This window comes from Stegostoma tigrinum, chromosome 2 (genome assembly GCF_030684315.1).
Source record: "Stegostoma tigrinum isolate sSteTig4 chromosome 2, sSteTig4.hap1, whole genome shotgun sequence".
In the NCBI taxonomy this organism is placed as follows: Eukaryota; Metazoa; Chordata; class Chondrichthyes; order Orectolobiformes; family Stegostomatidae; genus Stegostoma; species Stegostoma tigrinum.
The window spans coordinates 62,015,671-62,032,682 of NC_081355.1; the positions used below are offsets into that span (position 1 = coordinate 62,015,671).

General features: G+C 40.1%; 1 protein-coding gene across 4 annotated transcripts in view; it reads left to right on the forward strand.

Annotated features, from left to right (window-relative positions):
• Positions 1–15,555, forward strand: part of azi2 (5-azacytidine induced 2) — a 54,849-nt gene extending 39,294 nt beyond the window's left edge. For all 4 annotated transcript variants that reach the window (XM_048563327.2, XM_048563318.2, XM_048563307.2 and 1 more), the window contains exons 7-8: positions 5,308–5,432; positions 13,333–15,555. In XM_048563327.2, the coding sequence (XP_048419284.1) occupies positions 5,308–5,432; positions 13,333–13,733 (526 nt within the window). In that variant the 3' untranslated portion in view covers positions 13,734–15,555. The remainder of the gene's footprint in view (positions 1–5,307; positions 5,433–13,332) is intronic.
• The last annotated feature ends 1,457 nt before the right edge of the window (positions 15,556–17,012 follow it).

A 17,012-nucleotide genomic window follows, 5' to 3' on the forward strand; every position in this document is an offset into this window, starting at 1 on the left:
CTTCTCAATTTATACATTACCTTTTTCCACAAACAATACTTATTTGCATATTTCAATGAGATGTATCCAGTTTCAAAAAGCACTGCATTAATGCATGGATAACCTTGTACCTCTAAGATGAGAAGACCTGAATTGTTGATCTTGGCTGTGGTAATGTGAAGAGGTGTTGATCAAAATCATGAGCTGGTATGGGACATTAGAAAGGGTACCAAACTACCAAGGATACAATTGGCTGAGTTCTTAAACATCTTCCTTTTCAGTTTATATTTGTTTTGTTTTGTTCTTAATTTTTTGTGCACTGCTTTACCCATGTCATATTGCAGCTTTTCTGTGCCTTTCAAAGCCTGGTAATTGTTTCGTCTTCTCCCATTAATTCATGATATTACCAGATGTCCAGCCTGTTTTCTTGTGCAAATACTTAACAGCCAGACTACTGAACTTCACTGAAAAGCTCCCTCGCTAGAAAGATTGGAATTGAACATGTTGATGCAAGAAATAGGCACCTTTAACATGAAAGAGAGATTTGTCATTGGTCAGCTGAGAGGATTTGTTGCACTGATAATGGAGGATTTGGTGCTGCTACGACCATGATTGGAAATCTTCAGTTGAAATCCTGTTACTGTTGACCAAATGAAACAGCTGCAGAGTGATTTGTTTTAGATTCAGGTGGAACATTCCAGTACACAGGCAATTGTCCTGACTGTGACCCCTGGACTGAATAAACATCTTTTAAAAAAGGTGTGTCCTTGCAAACTTTGGATAAAACCCTTGGTGTGCGTTTTCCCTTCTGGCATTTTCCAGAAGATACAAACTTGACTGGTGTATAGTGCCTTGATTACAGTTGGTTTGCTGAAATTTGCTACTGGAGTTCTTGATTTGGCTAAAGTTTCAGAAGGGCATGTTCTTTAATACATTTAGTGTCTGAGCTCATGTCGTCAATGATTAACTTTATTGCTTCAAAACATAACTAGAAAAGGAAAAGCCAAGGGGCCTGTAAACTCGCGAGCCGTGAACCAGTGGTGGATAAGTTTCTGTAGTGGATTCAAAGGAACAGGATTTAGATGTATTTGGAAAGGCAAGGACTGATTAGGGACAGTAGCATGGCTTTGTGTGTGGGGAAGTCACGTCTCTCTAATGTGATTGAATTTTTCAAGAGGTGACAAAGATGATCGAAGGCAGAATGGTAGACGTTGTCTATGTGGACTTCACTAAAGTGTTTGTCAAGGTTCCACATGGTAGACTGATTTAATAAGGTTAGACCACATGGGATCCAGGGGGAGCTAGTCGATTGGATACAAAATTGACTTGAAGGTAGGATACAGGGTGGTGGTGGATGGATTCATGTTTCTTGGACTGGAGGCCAATGACCAGTAGCGTGCCGGGTTGTCTGCTTTTTGTCCTTGTTGAGTTTGAATGTAGGAGGTATGGTTTGTAAGTTTTGCAAATTATACCAAAATAGGTGCAGTGAACAGCAAAGAAGATTTTCTCAGAGTATGACGCAAGCCTGATTAGATGGGCCAGTCCACCGAGTGGCAGATGGAGTTGTAATGTGAGGTGTTGCATTTTGGTAACGCACCCAGGGCAGGACTTATACAGTAAATGGTAGGTCCCTGTGGAGTGTTGTCAAACAGAGACCTTGGTGCAGGTGCATAGTTCTTTGGAAGTGGAGTTGCAGGTAGACTGAGTGGTGAAGAACGCATTTGGCATGCTTTTCTTCATTGGTCAGAACAAGGAGGATGTTATTTTGCGGTTGTACAGTTTGCTGGTGAGGCCACTTTTGGAATACTGTGGCAATTCTCATTGCCCTTCAACGGGAAGGATGTTAAATTTTAAAGGGATGAGGAAAGATTAAGAAGGATATTGCTGGGAGTGGAGGGTTTGAGTTGTTGGGAGTCTGAATAGGCAGGGGCACATTTTTTTCCCCCCGGATTGTCAAGAGACTGAGGGGTGACCTTAAAGGGGTTTATAAAATCATGAGGGGCATAGATGGTGTGAGTAGCCAAGTTGGGAAGTCCAAAACTAGAGGACATAGATTTAAAGTGAGAGTGGAAAGATTTAAAAAGGACCTGAGGGATAACTCTTGCATGCAGAGGGTGGTGTGTTTCTGGAAATAGCTGCCAGAGGAAGTGGTGGAGAGGAGTACAGTTGCAACATTTGAAAGGCATGGGTGTATGGATAGGAAGGGTTTAGAGGGATATGGGCCAAATACTGGCAAGTAGGACTAAGTTAGATTGGAATATCTGATCAGCACAGATGAGTTAGATTGAAGGTGACTCTAAGCAGGAGAAAATATTCTATGGCCCAATCATCGATATTCTTCAGAGCAGTATTCGTCTGCAGAATGAAAGTCATGCTATCAAAGCAGATGCAAGCGATCTGCTCATAAAAATTGTTCTGCAAAGATTCCACCAGTCCATCACTAGTCTCACCCACCTGTTCACACACCCATTGAATCTATATTTTCACCTTGCAAAACTTCACAGCTACTACCAGGGCATCAATCACTGAGTAACTACATTTTTACTTACTTTTGGCTTACATCTATAATGCTCGTCTTTGTGGGTGAAAACATGATGAACTGCCTCTAAAAGTTCATCTATGTTGTCTGGAAATTCCTATCCAAATAATCCAGTTTAATCTGTGTTCAGGATTTGAGCTATTCTGTTGTATGGATTTAGCATTTGTATGGTACGATCTTGTGGCGTTGGATGAGAGTTCAGATTACTTTTGTCTTTTTTGTTTATTATCACTTCTGTGAGTCCGTGAGTAGCAAGTAGTGGTTTGAAGCAGCGAAGTTTCTGCTAATCCAGTGCAATATGAAGTGACCATTGGATTCGAGTTTAATGATAAAATGTCTGAACAAAGAAGTAAGTTATTCACCTTCAGGGTCATGATCTGTCACAGTTTGGGATGCAAGTAAACACTTCCAGTGTAATGGAGGAAATTTTCAAAGCTGTTATTAGAAAGATGCATCCATGTATCCCCTTAGTCTGTGGCATTTAGGTAATTAGTTTGCAGTTAGGTTGGGGTGTTGAATCTTGAATCTTGAGTCTGCCTCCCTGCATTGGGCAGGAAATGTGCCACTAGGGGTTAGTAACTAAGATCCAGTAGGCCAGAAGACAGGAACTAACCGTAGGCCATCGTTAAGAGACAAACAGCAGGTCTTACAAAAAGGTTAGACTTACCAACCTTAAATGATTGTAGTGGTGTTGTCACAGATACTAGTCATCTTAAAGCTGGTACTGAATTTCCATACCTCTGCTAAATTGCAGTGGCTGCAATGGAACACGATCAATACTATATTCCAGCATGTTGTAAAGGTGCATAATGAAATACAGTTCTAATTTTGTAATATGTTTCTAACCTGTCTTTATTCTGGAATTGCTGACGCTGGCATATCTTTTATTGTCCATGAAGTTGCACTTTTTTTATTCTTCAATTTCTGACTCCCTTTTCCCTGCGAAGTTTGAGAGTATGATCTCAGATTGCAGTCCATTTTGTGTACTTAAAAATGAGTCACTCGAGTTTCTTGAGAATAATTCTGGGGATAACTCTTAAAGTAGCAGAAGTCCTTTGATTCTTTTGAGTGGAATATGACTTAAAACGCTGAACTGTTACTATTCGCTGCTGTTCATAAGCTTGCTGCATATTCATTGAAGGAGCAGAAATTTCCTCCAATTAAACATAGAAAGATGAAAGCCATTGTTTCAGACCGTATCAGAATCTCCATATCCTAGCTGTTGATTCCTGTCTCTCTCCCTTACAGCTAAGACTAAACGAGATTGGTTGCAGCCTTGCCACCATATCTGATCCTTAGATTAACTTTTAACATGCATCTGTGCTCTGCAATGTAGATTATCTATTTTCACCACTGTTACACGTCCAACTCTCCTTCACTGCCCAACTCAGCTTTGGCAGTGGAGTCAGAAGCAATCATGCATAACTTTTCAAATCTGATTGCAACCCTTCCAGTCCATTAGACCTGCCTCCCACATTCTACACCCCATGAATTTGAGCTTGTTCAAAACTCTGCCTGTCCTTTATCCAAACAAGTCCTGTTTTTCTGTCACCCCGTCCTCCTTACTGAAGTACCTTCGCTCAGAGTCGAAGAGCTCTTAAAAATTATCATATTTTGTTTTCCAATCCCTTGGTAATCTTGCCCCTCCCTTTCTCTTGTTATCTCCTATAACTATGTAATTCTCTAAGATAGATGGGCTACCATAATTCCAGCACCTTCAACATTCCCAGTTTGAATCACTCCACCATTGGTGGCTGTGCCTTCGGCTATTAAAGCCGTAAGGCATAGGATCCCAAACCAGTTCACAGACTTGCACAAATTGAGTTACCAGCTCCAAGGAAGCTGTGGAGTGGTTTTGTTTTGCATGTAGGATAGGCTAATCCACAGGCTTGGAGGCTTGACTGTTGACATCAATAGCCCTTGCAAGATAATCTGTCTTAGTTGTTTCATTGTGCCTGTACACTTGCCTGAATCCCCAACAGACTGAACAGCTCCCTTGTACCCTAAAATTTTCATTTATTCTTGCACTGAGTTTGAAGCATTAAGCAGAAGAGAGTTTGGGAAGCACTGCTTGGAAGTCTGGAAATCCCTCTAACAATTTCTGTCTCTTTACCTCTTGTTTTTTTTTCCCCCCTCCTTTTAAGAAACTCCTTAAAGCCTGTATGTTTGACTAAACGGTTGGCTGTCAACCCTGTTATTGCCTTATCTGGCTGAATGTTACATTTTCTTTACAGTGCATTTAATTAGACATTTTTGCATTAAAGACGTAATATAAATATAATTTGTTTCTTACAACTTGATTCATTCTGCACCCCATGCCTTGAACGTTCTCAAAAGAGAGTGGCCAATAACAACTTTCACACGTTGGTTTCTATGCCACTGAAATCTATGCTTGGTAATGAAAAGAATTGATAATCTTATTAAACAATGAGCTTTATAGCCACATGTAAAAATGAACTAAAATGAAATGTAAAACTGTATTCAGTTTTTAAAACAGCATATTAAGAGAAAACGTGATAACTGTTCTAAAAGTAAATGTGGGTTCCATTGTATCTTGTTCTTTTTCTCTCTTTGGCAGGTTTGTGCCAATACCAAAATACTTTACAATCTTTAAAAAAAGGCAAGTCCAATGTTTGCATCTTGACGTGTTTCTCCTTTTAAGAAAGATATTCCTCAAGATGTTTCCACAGATATTCAATCTAGTAGTTATATATTTTAAGATGTTATTCAGACATGATTTGCTTTGTTCTTGTGACAAAGTTACAGTGAAAGCTTTTTTTATATTTTAGAGAGGTGGGTTTGCAGAAACCATACCAGGATCTGAAGAGAGAAATGTCTAACTTACATTTGGTGACAAAGACACAAGCTGAGCTTCTGCGAAAACTGTTAGCCACACAAAGCTCAACAAAGAATGGTAAGTAAAGTGTGAAGGGGAAATGATCGGCCTTAAACCACTGATTCTATCAATACCAATAAAAGAGCAGCTATCAAATATATCTTGTCAACATCTCATAATTCTAAATATGTAAGCTACTGTCTGACCTTCATGTCTATTAGTCCTGTCTATCTCCTTTTTGATCAGCTTCACGCACAAAGGTGTTGCTCATACATAACAAATGTGCTCTGTAGTTTTTTTTTCTGTTCTTCTTGTGGCTTCGTCTCCACAGTTCAGAACACTACTACCCGTTTGCAAGCAATGCTGAGGTGTGACCCAAACTGTTTTATAGAAACATTAATGTCCAATCTCTCAACTGACAGGAAGAAAATTCTTTTCTTTTAAAGCAAGCCTGCCAGTTAAAAGTTTGATTTTTTTTTTAAAAAAGGTTTGAATTATTTTGTTCTTATGAATAAATTACCTTCAAAAAAAGTACAGTTTGCCCTTTTTTTCAGATTTGTTTTCAGTTTTATTGCTGAAATCTGTGACGTTTTTGTCGCAGTATAATTTTTGTTTTCATTCTTTCATGCAATTTGTTCATTATGGACAAACCCAGGGTTGGCTTGCTCAGCCACTTCAGAGGGCAATTACAAGTTAACCATATTGCTGTGGAACTGAATTTGTCTAGGCCAAAATCAGAGATTTCTGGAAAATCTCAGCAGGTCTGGCAGCATTTGTGGAGAGAAAGTCGAATTAACATTTCAGGTCTAGTGACCCTTCAGAATAATCTTGAGATTTTCCAGTAATATCTAATTAAGATTCCGATTTTCAGCATCTGCATTTTTTGGGTTTTTTCTTATCGTTAGACGTAGACTAGGCTGCTTATGGATCCAGATTTCCATCTAAATAGACTTAGAACTAGATGGATTTTATGACAATCAATAATAGTTGACATAGTTACTATTCTGAAGACTAGTTTTTGATTCCAGATTTATTAATTGAATTTAAATTTCTGCAGCTGCTGTGCTGGCATTTGAATTTATGTTCCAAAACATCGGCCTGGGCTACTGGATTACTAAGCCAACAACATTACCAGTATGCCACTGTTATCCCTTTATACATACCATTGTCTGTTCTACTTCACTAATTATAGTTGAGAACCATTCATCTTTTACACTTTTTTTTAATTTGGACATCCTTTTGTTTAGAAAAAATATTACTTTCAAAAGAAACCTCACTTCTTGTTTGAAACAGTTATGTCAGTTAATGTTTTCAAGTTTCTATTTTGTTTCTGAAAAGACAAATCATTCTGATTTACACAAGCAAAGTTCCTAAAATTCCCTTCAATAAAGACAAAATGCTGGGGGTGTTGACATACACGAAACGAATGCAGAAGGTGCTGGAGAAATTCAGCAGTCAAAAATAGAGAAACAGTTAAAGTTTTGAGTCTGGTATGATTCTTCAGAACTCCTTCAGTTCTTGGAAGACAATCATGTAGAGACAATTGACTGTGAAAAAGTCGCACTTAACAGCATTGGGCACTCTATTATAGACCTTTAAAGGTCTATTATAATTGTATACCTCCAATCAACAATAAAGGAGCCGTGGGTAGTGGAACAAAGGCAAACCTTTTTTTTTCTTAGGCTATTCAAAATGGCGCCAGGTTGTGGCAACAGTTGAAGCATTTCACTGTCTTGTTCATTGTAGAGTATAAATGACAATAAATCATCATTCATAACATGATTGTCATCATTGGAAACTTTAAACTTTAGAAATTTTCAGCTTTGGTAAACCGTGGAAGTTGCAGATGAGAATTTTAACAAAAGTTTTCCTTGAGGTAAGAAATAATTCATCTGCATCAATAACCTATCAAAATTAACAAGTGGAACATGACTGTAGCAGTCCCGATGTTCCAAGTTCTTACTGCTACCCCCCCCCCCACAACCCCATTATTAATCACTATTTCTTTAAAGCACACTGCTGGGGTCAAACGTCTAGATTAGCACTTTGGATTCAGTCACATGTTTCCCTGTGCAAACTGTCTCCCAGGAAATGTGGGTTATTGTCAAAAGAATCTGGGCTGATGAGTTTATGGACTTTGATTTAGGCCATGACGATAGCTGTGCACTCCTGGAACAAAACGGCCACTGACTTGCACTACAGTAGGGTGATCCAACAATATCTTGTGCCAACAGCTGCAAACAACTACTTACCTTGTACTCCTTTGCTTCATTTTGACAGAACATTTTTGTTTTCACTCCTCTGTTGTAGGACCTTGAGGTTGCATTGAAATGTAGTTAGTACAAAACAATTATGGTGGACAGTATTTACAAATTCATAGTCAGTTTGTTTTTCTTTGCTGTAATGAGATTGACTGATTGGAAATTTTGAGTGTAACTTGACCTTAGAATGCATACTATTTTAGGTATGACCTCCAAGTTACGTAATTTTTCATGGAGTAATTTTTCAGTTTTAAAAATTATTTTCTTCACATAACAAATGGGATCTTGGATATGAAAAGAACAAACTCATGAAAAATGCTAGTTCAGGGCTGGATTGAAGGTTCGGTGGAGTGTTGTCCTTTTTAAGACTATTTCCGTGTTGGTGCTGTTTTGATCAAAGAACCATTCTATTTCTGTTATATGCAGGAATAAAATCCCTTGTTTGTATTCATTGTTTGTACTGAATAAACCAGCAATCTGTGACTGGCAACATTTTCAGAACTGAGTATTCCAAGAGATGCTCTGTGGTAATATTCCATTCTGTCCAGCAATAGGCATTGGGCCTGTTTCAAAGTTTTGCGTAGCTCACTAAGGATAATTTGAGGATCATGAGAATTTCAAAGGGGACAAGCAATAAAACGGTCAGTTATTTGGAGAAGCAAATAAGGATAGAGACTCCATTTTGGGGAGAGCTGCGCTTAATTTTTGTGTTGGCAAACTACATGGTTTTTGTACAATGAAAACTCCAGAAAGTTCTACAGCAGTTGAATAGCTTTGGTGAGGGCTTAGGGAAGTCCTCGGAGCTTTGGGTGCTCAAAAGAAGCCATGCACCACTATTACTTTTTTATGATTGCTAATATTAGTTGAAAAGTTCCCAAGCAGTGTTTACTAGTTGCAACTGAACAAGATTGGAGCTCAAAAAATATCTGTGCAGTACTGGTTTGCTGACGCTGACAATCACTGATCGGGAAGCGCTGGAGTTTGAATGAGTACTGAAGTGCAAGGATTGTAGGGTAGCGTGAATCCAAGAAAAACAGCAGTAGGCTTTGAGACTGTGTGTGACATTATGATTTTTGACAGAGCGTTTCAAGATCAGATTACCAAAATTTAAGCTTGGTGAGATTTCATGGCTACTGAGTCAATGTGTGTGGGTGGTGTGTGGCTTGCAGCTGAGAGATTAGTTGCTGAGAAATCCGTGTGATTTGTCTTGATTGCATGTATCATTTGATCTGTTCTGTGGGACGATTAATCAGTCTGTTAGCTGTACTTACAAAATGTTAATTCTGGCTGTTAGAAATGTGGAATTGTTGGTTCGTTGAGCCAGCTGGTTTTCATACAAACATTTTGTCTCCCTTCTAAATGACCTCTTTGCTGTCTAACCCTCGTTGAAACACTGTTGGTCTGTCCCTCTCTGAAATTGAGATCTGGTCTGTTCTGTCATGGTGGGTAGTACTTTTTCTGGTTTTGCAGGGAGGGAGAGTTGGCTGTGCGAGTTGGCATTCATGTACCCTGGTAGCGAGTTTTCTGCCCATCTGTCCTATATAGAGTTTCTTGCAGTTTCTGCATGGTATTTTGTATGTCACATTATGGGTATGGTGTCTTTCATCCTTGAGAGTACCTGGCGAAGTGCGTCTGTTGGTTTGTGTGCTATCATTATCCCAAGAGGTCGTAGGAGTCTTTTATTCGGTTCTGATGTGTTTCTAATGTATGGTGGAGTTGCCAGTGTGTTGGGGTGTACAGTGTCTTCTTGGTGTTGTTTATTTTCCAGGCATTGGTAAATGAAGCTGTTGGGATAGCCATTATTTGTAAAGACTCTGGATAGGTGTTTCTCCTCATTTTTACACAGCTCCGGGGTGTTGCAGTTTCTGCTATGAGAGCAGAGATGGTGAACCATTGGCTGTCCCATTAATTTGTTCATATGCCTGGCTGTTCAAGACAAAGTGCATGGTAAGACATAGGTCTAGTCATTTTAGCATGTTGTCCTTGCTGATGGTTTCATTTGGAGGTTTGAGCTTTTCGGGTTGTCTAGTAATGTCGCCAGTGTCGTCTTTGCTAGTGTCGCCAGTGTCGTCTTTGCTAGTGTTTTCAATCACCAGTATAACAAACAAACATTGAAATAGACCCCATCTACATACCATACGGTGCAAAACCGGAAACAGGATTACCCACCGTGACAGACCAGACAATATAAGTTGAGAGGGACAGAACAACAGAGCTTTAACAGAGGCTAGATAGCACTGAAGGTGTCACATAAGAGGGACACGTTTGCACGAAAACCAGTCAGCTAAGCAAACCAACCAACAACTCCAACCACAACCCGAGCTACAGAACTTTGCTAAATGTGTTCTGCGTATCTTGCTAACAGCCTTATTGTTGTAATATTGTTTAGTAATGTTGTATTGTTCAGTTGTGGAACTGTAGATTTTCGTAGCTATATTCTTTTAACAAGCTACTTGAATCTTACATGGTATCTCCTTCAAATATAATAGTTACTGGTCCCTAGCCAGATTGTAATGTAAATTTTGCAGTCTGGTCTAGGATTGTTATAATTTTTCATGACTGGATCTGAGCCACATTTCACTTTCTTTTTGTCAATGTTCAATCCCTGGTTTTCATCTTGCATGCACCAAGCCATCAATGTTTTGTTTGGCAGTATGTTTGTAGTATTTGTTATGGTCAGTAGATTTTTGGCAAAAGTCTGTATCACTGGCGTCATCATCAAAGCCATTAGCTTCTATCTCTCTAGCATTGCATGACTTTATCCCTTATTTAACCTTTTGGCTACTGAAACCCTTACCTATGTCTTTCTAACCTCTGGACTTGACTATTCTAATACTTTACTGGAGAGCTGTCCATCTTCTGGGCTAGCTAAACTTCAGCTTACTGAAAATTCTGCAGTGCACATTCTAACTAGTCCAGTTCATCTACCACCTTGTTATTCTTAATCTGCATTGGGACTGTTTGAGCAACACCCTCGATATTAAAATTCTGTCCCTTACTTTCAAACCCCATCGAGGCCTCACCTTGAGCACCCAAACATCCAAGGTCTTTGCATTCCTCCAGTTCAGTTCTGTTCTGTTGTATAACCTGAACTTAGTTTCTCCAGAACTGAAGGCCATGCTTTCAGCTGCTGAGATGCTTATCCCTGGGATACGCTACCTTTCTCTCTGCTCTTTTAGCATCTTTAAAATCTGCTTCTTTGTTCAAAACCTTTGGTTATCTGTCCTATAATGCAACTGCTTATTAGTTCCCATTGATGGTGATACTGTACTTAAAAGTGGAGTATTGCATTGTCTTCTAATATTGCATGGTTTCTAAACCAAACAGTTTGTTTTTATGATCTAGAGATAATGGGAACTGCAGATGCTGGAGAATTACCCTTATCTGCCTAGCCAAACTTGTCCTCGCCTTCAACATCTCTTTCAATTCCTCCCAGACAGACGGGGGTGGCCATGGGCAGCCGCATGGGCCCAAGCTATGCCTGCCTCTTTGTAGGTTATGTGGAACAGTCCCTCTTCCATACCTACACTGACCCTAAACCCCACCTCTTCTTCCGTTACATTGATGACTATATTGGCGCCGCCTCGTGCTCCCAAGAGGAGCTTGAACATCCACTTCACCAGCACCTTCCACACCAATCTGAAGTTCACCTGGACCATCTCCAACACGTCCCTCACCTTTCTGGACCTCTGTCTCCATCTCAGGCAACCACCTAGAAACCGGTATCCATTTCAAGCCCACCGACTCCCACAGTTATCTGGAATACACCTCCTCCCATCCACCTTGCTGCAAAAATTCCATCCCTTTTTCCCAATTGCTTCGCATCCACCGCATCTACTTCCAGGATGAAGCATTCCACTCCCGTACATCCCAGATGTCCTCGTTCTTCAAGAACCGCAATATCCACCCCTGCTCCCCCGCAGACAGTGTCTCCCGCATTTCCTGCAACTCATCCCTCACACCCTGTCCCTGCAATAACCGCCAAAAGAGAATCCCCCTCGTCCTCACATACCAACCCATCAACCTCCGGATCCAACACATCGTCCTCCGACACTTCAGCCATCTACAATCTGACCCCACCATCAAAGACATTTTTCTATCCCCACCCTTGTCTGCCTTCCGGAGAGACCACCCTCTCTGGGACTCTCCTCCAACCTCTCCACACCTGGCACTTGCCCCTGCAACTTCAGGAAGTGCTACACTTGCACCCACACCACCTCCCTCATCCACATTCAGGCCTCAAGATGACATTCCACATCAGGCAGATGTTCACCTGCACATCTGCCAATGTCGTATACTGCATCCGCTGGACCCATTGTGGCTACCTCTACGTCGGGGAAACCAAGCGGAGGCTTGGTGACCACTTTGCAGAACATCTATGTGCGTTTCGCACAAACAACTGCACCTCCCAGTTGCAAACCATTTCAACTCCCCCTCCCATTCCTTAGATGACATGTCCATCCTGGGCCTCCTGCAGTGCCACAATGATGCCACCCGAAGGTTGTAGGAACAGCAACTCATTTTGCTTGGGAACCCTGCAGCCCAATGGTATCAGTGTGGATTTCACTAGCTTCAAAATCTCCCCTTCCCCTTCCCCCACCACTGCATCCCAAAACCAACCCAGCTTGTCCCCCGCCTCCCTAACCTGTTCTTCCTCTCACCTATCCCCTCCTCCCACCTCAAGCTGCAGCTCCTCCATTTTCTACCTACTAACCTCATCCCGCCCCCTTGACCTGTCCGTCCTCCACGGACTGACCTATCCCCTCCCTACCTCCCCACCTATACTCACCTCTACAGGCTCCATCCCTGCCCCTTTAACTTGTCTGTCTGCTCGCCACCTATCTTCTCCTCTATCTATCTTTGATCCGCCTCACCCTCTCTCCCTATTTATTTTGAACCCTCTCCCCATCCCCCTTTTCTGATGAAGGGTCTAGGCCCGAAACATCAGCTTTTGTGCTCCTCAGATGCTGCTTGGCCTGCTGTGTTCGTCCAGCTCCACACTTTGTCTCTATTTTTATGATATTAATTCAAATACTGTTGATTTTTGCATCCAGTAAGGTGAACTTCCGATTTCAGTTCAGAAAATGAAAAGTGTAGGATTGCACCAAGGAACGATCTAAAGAAATTGTGCTTTATTCTTTTGCTCTGTTCGAATCTCTTTCATTCAACTTCTGTCTTATACCTGTCCTGAAGAAGAAAGGTCCAGACCCGAAACATCAGCTTTGCTGCCCTGATGGTGCCTGGCCTGCTGTGTTCCTCCAGCTCCACGTCTTGTAATCTTGACTACTTTACTTGGTCTGGCTTATAAATTATAGATTTGGAGCTATGTAGTTAGCCTTTACTGACAAGTGCAGTGATCTAGAATGCCACTTAGTTGTATCACACTGCTGAAGAAAATTTTAATATAAATAAAATTAGATGGTCTATCTAGCATTGAGCCGTGCAACAGGTATTGTACATAGAAATGGGAATATTTGATTAAGATGGCTCCTCGTCTGGGGAAAAATACAGAAAGGGCGTATTTATAATAGGCTATCTGACATGATTGGCTCCCACCACGTAAAGTTAAAATCTTGTTTTTAACTTGCGCACAGCTGTATTCAAGAAGCCTGCTTATATCTCTCCAATAATAGCCAACTCATACTCTTAAAGATGGGATTTGAATTACAGATCACAATGGTAATTTACTTTGTTTTTCTATGATTTTGTACATACAGTTCAGTGTCTCGATGACTTGGTACTTGACTGTGGAAAACTGGAGCTCAATTCTTCTGGAGCAGTTTATCAAGCACCATGTACCTCTTCAAAGCATACTGACATGAAAATTTCCCACTTTACCACAAATCACCATTTTCAGCAAGATGCTGCAGCATTATGTGATCGCGAGTTCCTTGCGCCCTGGACAAATACGAGACCCAGTCCTGTTGGCAGTGCTGGTTTAGAGGAAATTGGTTCTTATGGAAAGGGCTCATTTGATAACTCATGGGTTTTTCCTTGCTCACCAATGGATAACCCAAGCAATGCGGCATTTTGGAAAACTGAAAATAGCTCTCCCTCTTCAACAATTAAAATCCCTGTTGTGAATATACGTGATTCAGAGTCTGCATTCAGGAGCTGAGCTGCATAATATAATTGAGAACTTCCTGTTGACAGAGAACATCTGGTCACAATTTGAGATGTAAATTTAGTTAAAAGCAAAGGTTGGCAAGGCAGTAGTTTCAGCTGATGCTTCTGTAGTTGGTATTACATTTCAAGAAAGCAACCATTTTTGAGAATTGCTGATAACATTTACAGAATGTGCCATGTGTCAAACTATTGCACAGTGACTTTTTTCTTTTTCCCAACTAATAGTCCATCTTGTATAAAACAAAAATTTACGTGGAAATAAGCTTTTCCATAAGCTGTCACGTGAACCTGAGCCTAGTTTTGGGAAGTAGTGCTGAAAATCATGACTTTTCAAGAAAGTCATGGCACTGGAGAACCTATAATCTGTCAGAAATGCAAATGTATTGTTCATATTTGCTAAATTCTGTTCAATATTATGAAAACCAAGGATAAATTCTATTTGAACATATTGTTTTACTCTTTGCAGAAAGAAATTTTGCTTATCCTTCTTGCACTGATATTGCACCTTGTTATTTTTGATTCCTCTAAAAGTGCCTCCATATTTAATGGAATATAATGGTTTTTCTTTCAGAAGTTTCTCCTCATGCCACTGCCATTCCTGCAGGAAAAACATAGTTGCTCTAAAATTCAAACAGTAAGACATTAAAAGTAAAATTGCAATTTTGTCAGTGCATACATAAGCAATCTAATGCTCTTATGTAACCTGTTGTGCTTGTCAATGCAGTCTAGCAATGGATTGTATCTGATGGAACCTTTAAAAGGCCTAGCTCTAATTGTTGCTCAGTTTTCTTAAATGCCAATATTTTCTGAAATGTTTTAATACTTTCCAGATTATAGCCCATTTAAAGGTGTTTGACTATAAATGGAACTTGTAGATAACCATGCTAATTCTTCTTTAGTGGATTACAAGAAGTGAGTTTGAATTTCAACCTTAGTTGCTTTTCATTCTTATGGTGAGTTCATTAACTTTAGCAAGCTTCCAAACAGGACAGAGTGATGAGGGGTCTATCAGGAAGAGAAGGAACATTAGTTTGACCCATGTTCCCAACCATGTTACAAAGGAAAAATTTGTGGTTGGCTGTGGAAGGCAAGCAAACATGTTGAAAGGTTAGTATGGAGGATTGATTTAGGAATAGATGCTTAAATGGAAATATTTTAAAATCATTCTGTTTCAGTGCTACTGGAAATCTGTCTTTAAGAAAATAGTGATAGAGTTGTATTCAAATTCTAGATATTTCTGGGTGGGAATGATTGTCATTTCAGAGTATCACAGTAAACGTTTCCGAGTATTTAGGTGCTGTATCAGCTCTTTAATCAGTTCAGAATTTTAAGTGATTTGTTGCAAAGAAAATATTTTGCATTTTTTAAAGTTGTTCTGTTGTACTTACTGCAAATAAGTGTCAGTTTAGCACTTAACAATTGATTATGTCCGATTTAATCAATTTGTAATAAAATAAAGCTTAAATTGGGTTTTAAATTATGGTCAAATTTTTTTGTCAAATATAGCCCTTGCCGATGACTTGTGTAAACACTATTCATTTTTTCAACTGTGAAACAGTTATGTGATGCAATGTATTACTGAATAAATTAATGATGACTAAAAAATGTGACATGTTATTTGCTGAGGGAGAGCTTTTCCTTGCATTTTGTAATGCGTAACTGACATTAAGCTTCTAGCTTCAATCCCAACAAGATTAGAACACAGTAATGTAGTTGCTATGCTATTGAACTAGTATTCCAGAGGCCTGGATTAATGTTGCAGATGTGTTTTCAAATCAGACCACAGAACAGTGAATTTAACTTTAGTTAAATAAATATTGAACAAGTAATGGTGGTCATCAGACTACTGGATTGTCTTTGTCTTTTTTAAAATGTGGTTCACTTATTCTTCCCCCCCCTGCTTCCCCCCACACATCACAAGGAGGGAAATCTTGAAAACTTTGAGATAGTAGGAACTGCTGATGCGGGAGTCTGAGATAACAAGGTGTGGAGCTGGAGGAACATAGCAGCCAGGCAGCAGGAGGGGAGCAGGAAAGCTGACATTTCGGGCCTGGACCGCCCTCCAGAAGAAAAGTCCGGACCTGAAACATCAGCTTTCCTGCTGCTCTGCTGCCTGGCCTGCTGTGTTCCTCCAGCTCCATGCCTTGTTATCTTGACAACTTTATCTGGCCTGGCTTATAAATTTTTGGATTTGGAGCTATGTAGTTAGCTTTTACTGACAAGTGCAGTGGTCTGGAATGCCACTCGGTTGTATCACACTGCTGAAGAAAATTTTTATAGAAACAGCAAGGCACCAGCAGTCACTCTGGCCAGCGAATATCTGGAGACTTGAGAGCTGTCATTTAACCAAGACAAGCAAAAGCCCAACTTTGTCATACTTGTTAAATGGTACCTGACAGCTAACATCACAGACTCCTCCATTAACAATCCTATGCATGTACTGTCCTGCCAGCAGGTCTGACCGACCAGATGTAACAATTCAAAAAGTCAAAACTTTCCTAGTTGTGTCCAGTCCACAAAAATCAGGACCAATCCAACCAACCGTGTATTCGCTCTCCTTTTGATTTGTCTGGAATATAATTTAAGTTTTAATTGACAATGGTCTCAAGTGGCAATTGATCAGCAATAACATAGTCTTTGGGATTTGCCAGGATGTTTTGACACTGATTAGATTTCAACCTTTTGTTCAAATATGGATAAGAGCTAAATTTCATTGCTAAGGTTGGAATGATTGACCTTGACATCAAGGCAACATTTGGCAAGGGAGTGCTATCTAGGATCCCTAATAAAGTTGAAACTAAGGAAGAAACTCCACTGCTAGAATCATACCTAGAATAAAGGAAGACCATTGCCATTGCTGAGGACAGTTGTCTCAAGGTAGCGTCATGGATCCAATTTCTGTTTTGATCAATTAGATTGTCACTTCTGAATTTGTTGTGAAAGTAATGTTCACCAATGATTATAAAACGTTTGCAACCCCTATACAGCAAGACCCTAATAACATTGAGGTTTTGATCTGGAAATGTCAAGCAATGTTCACGCTACCTAAAGTACCAGACAATGACCACTTCCCTGACAAGAGAATCTATACATTTCTCCTTAATATTTAATGATATTGTCATTGCTGAAGTGCCCACAATCAACATTCTCATATATCAGGAGTTTAACTAAAACAGCCCTATAAATCCTGTGAATATAGGGGTAGGTCAGAGGCTGGGAATGCCAGGGGAGACTGGCTGACCTCAGACTCTCCAAAGCTTGTCCACAATTT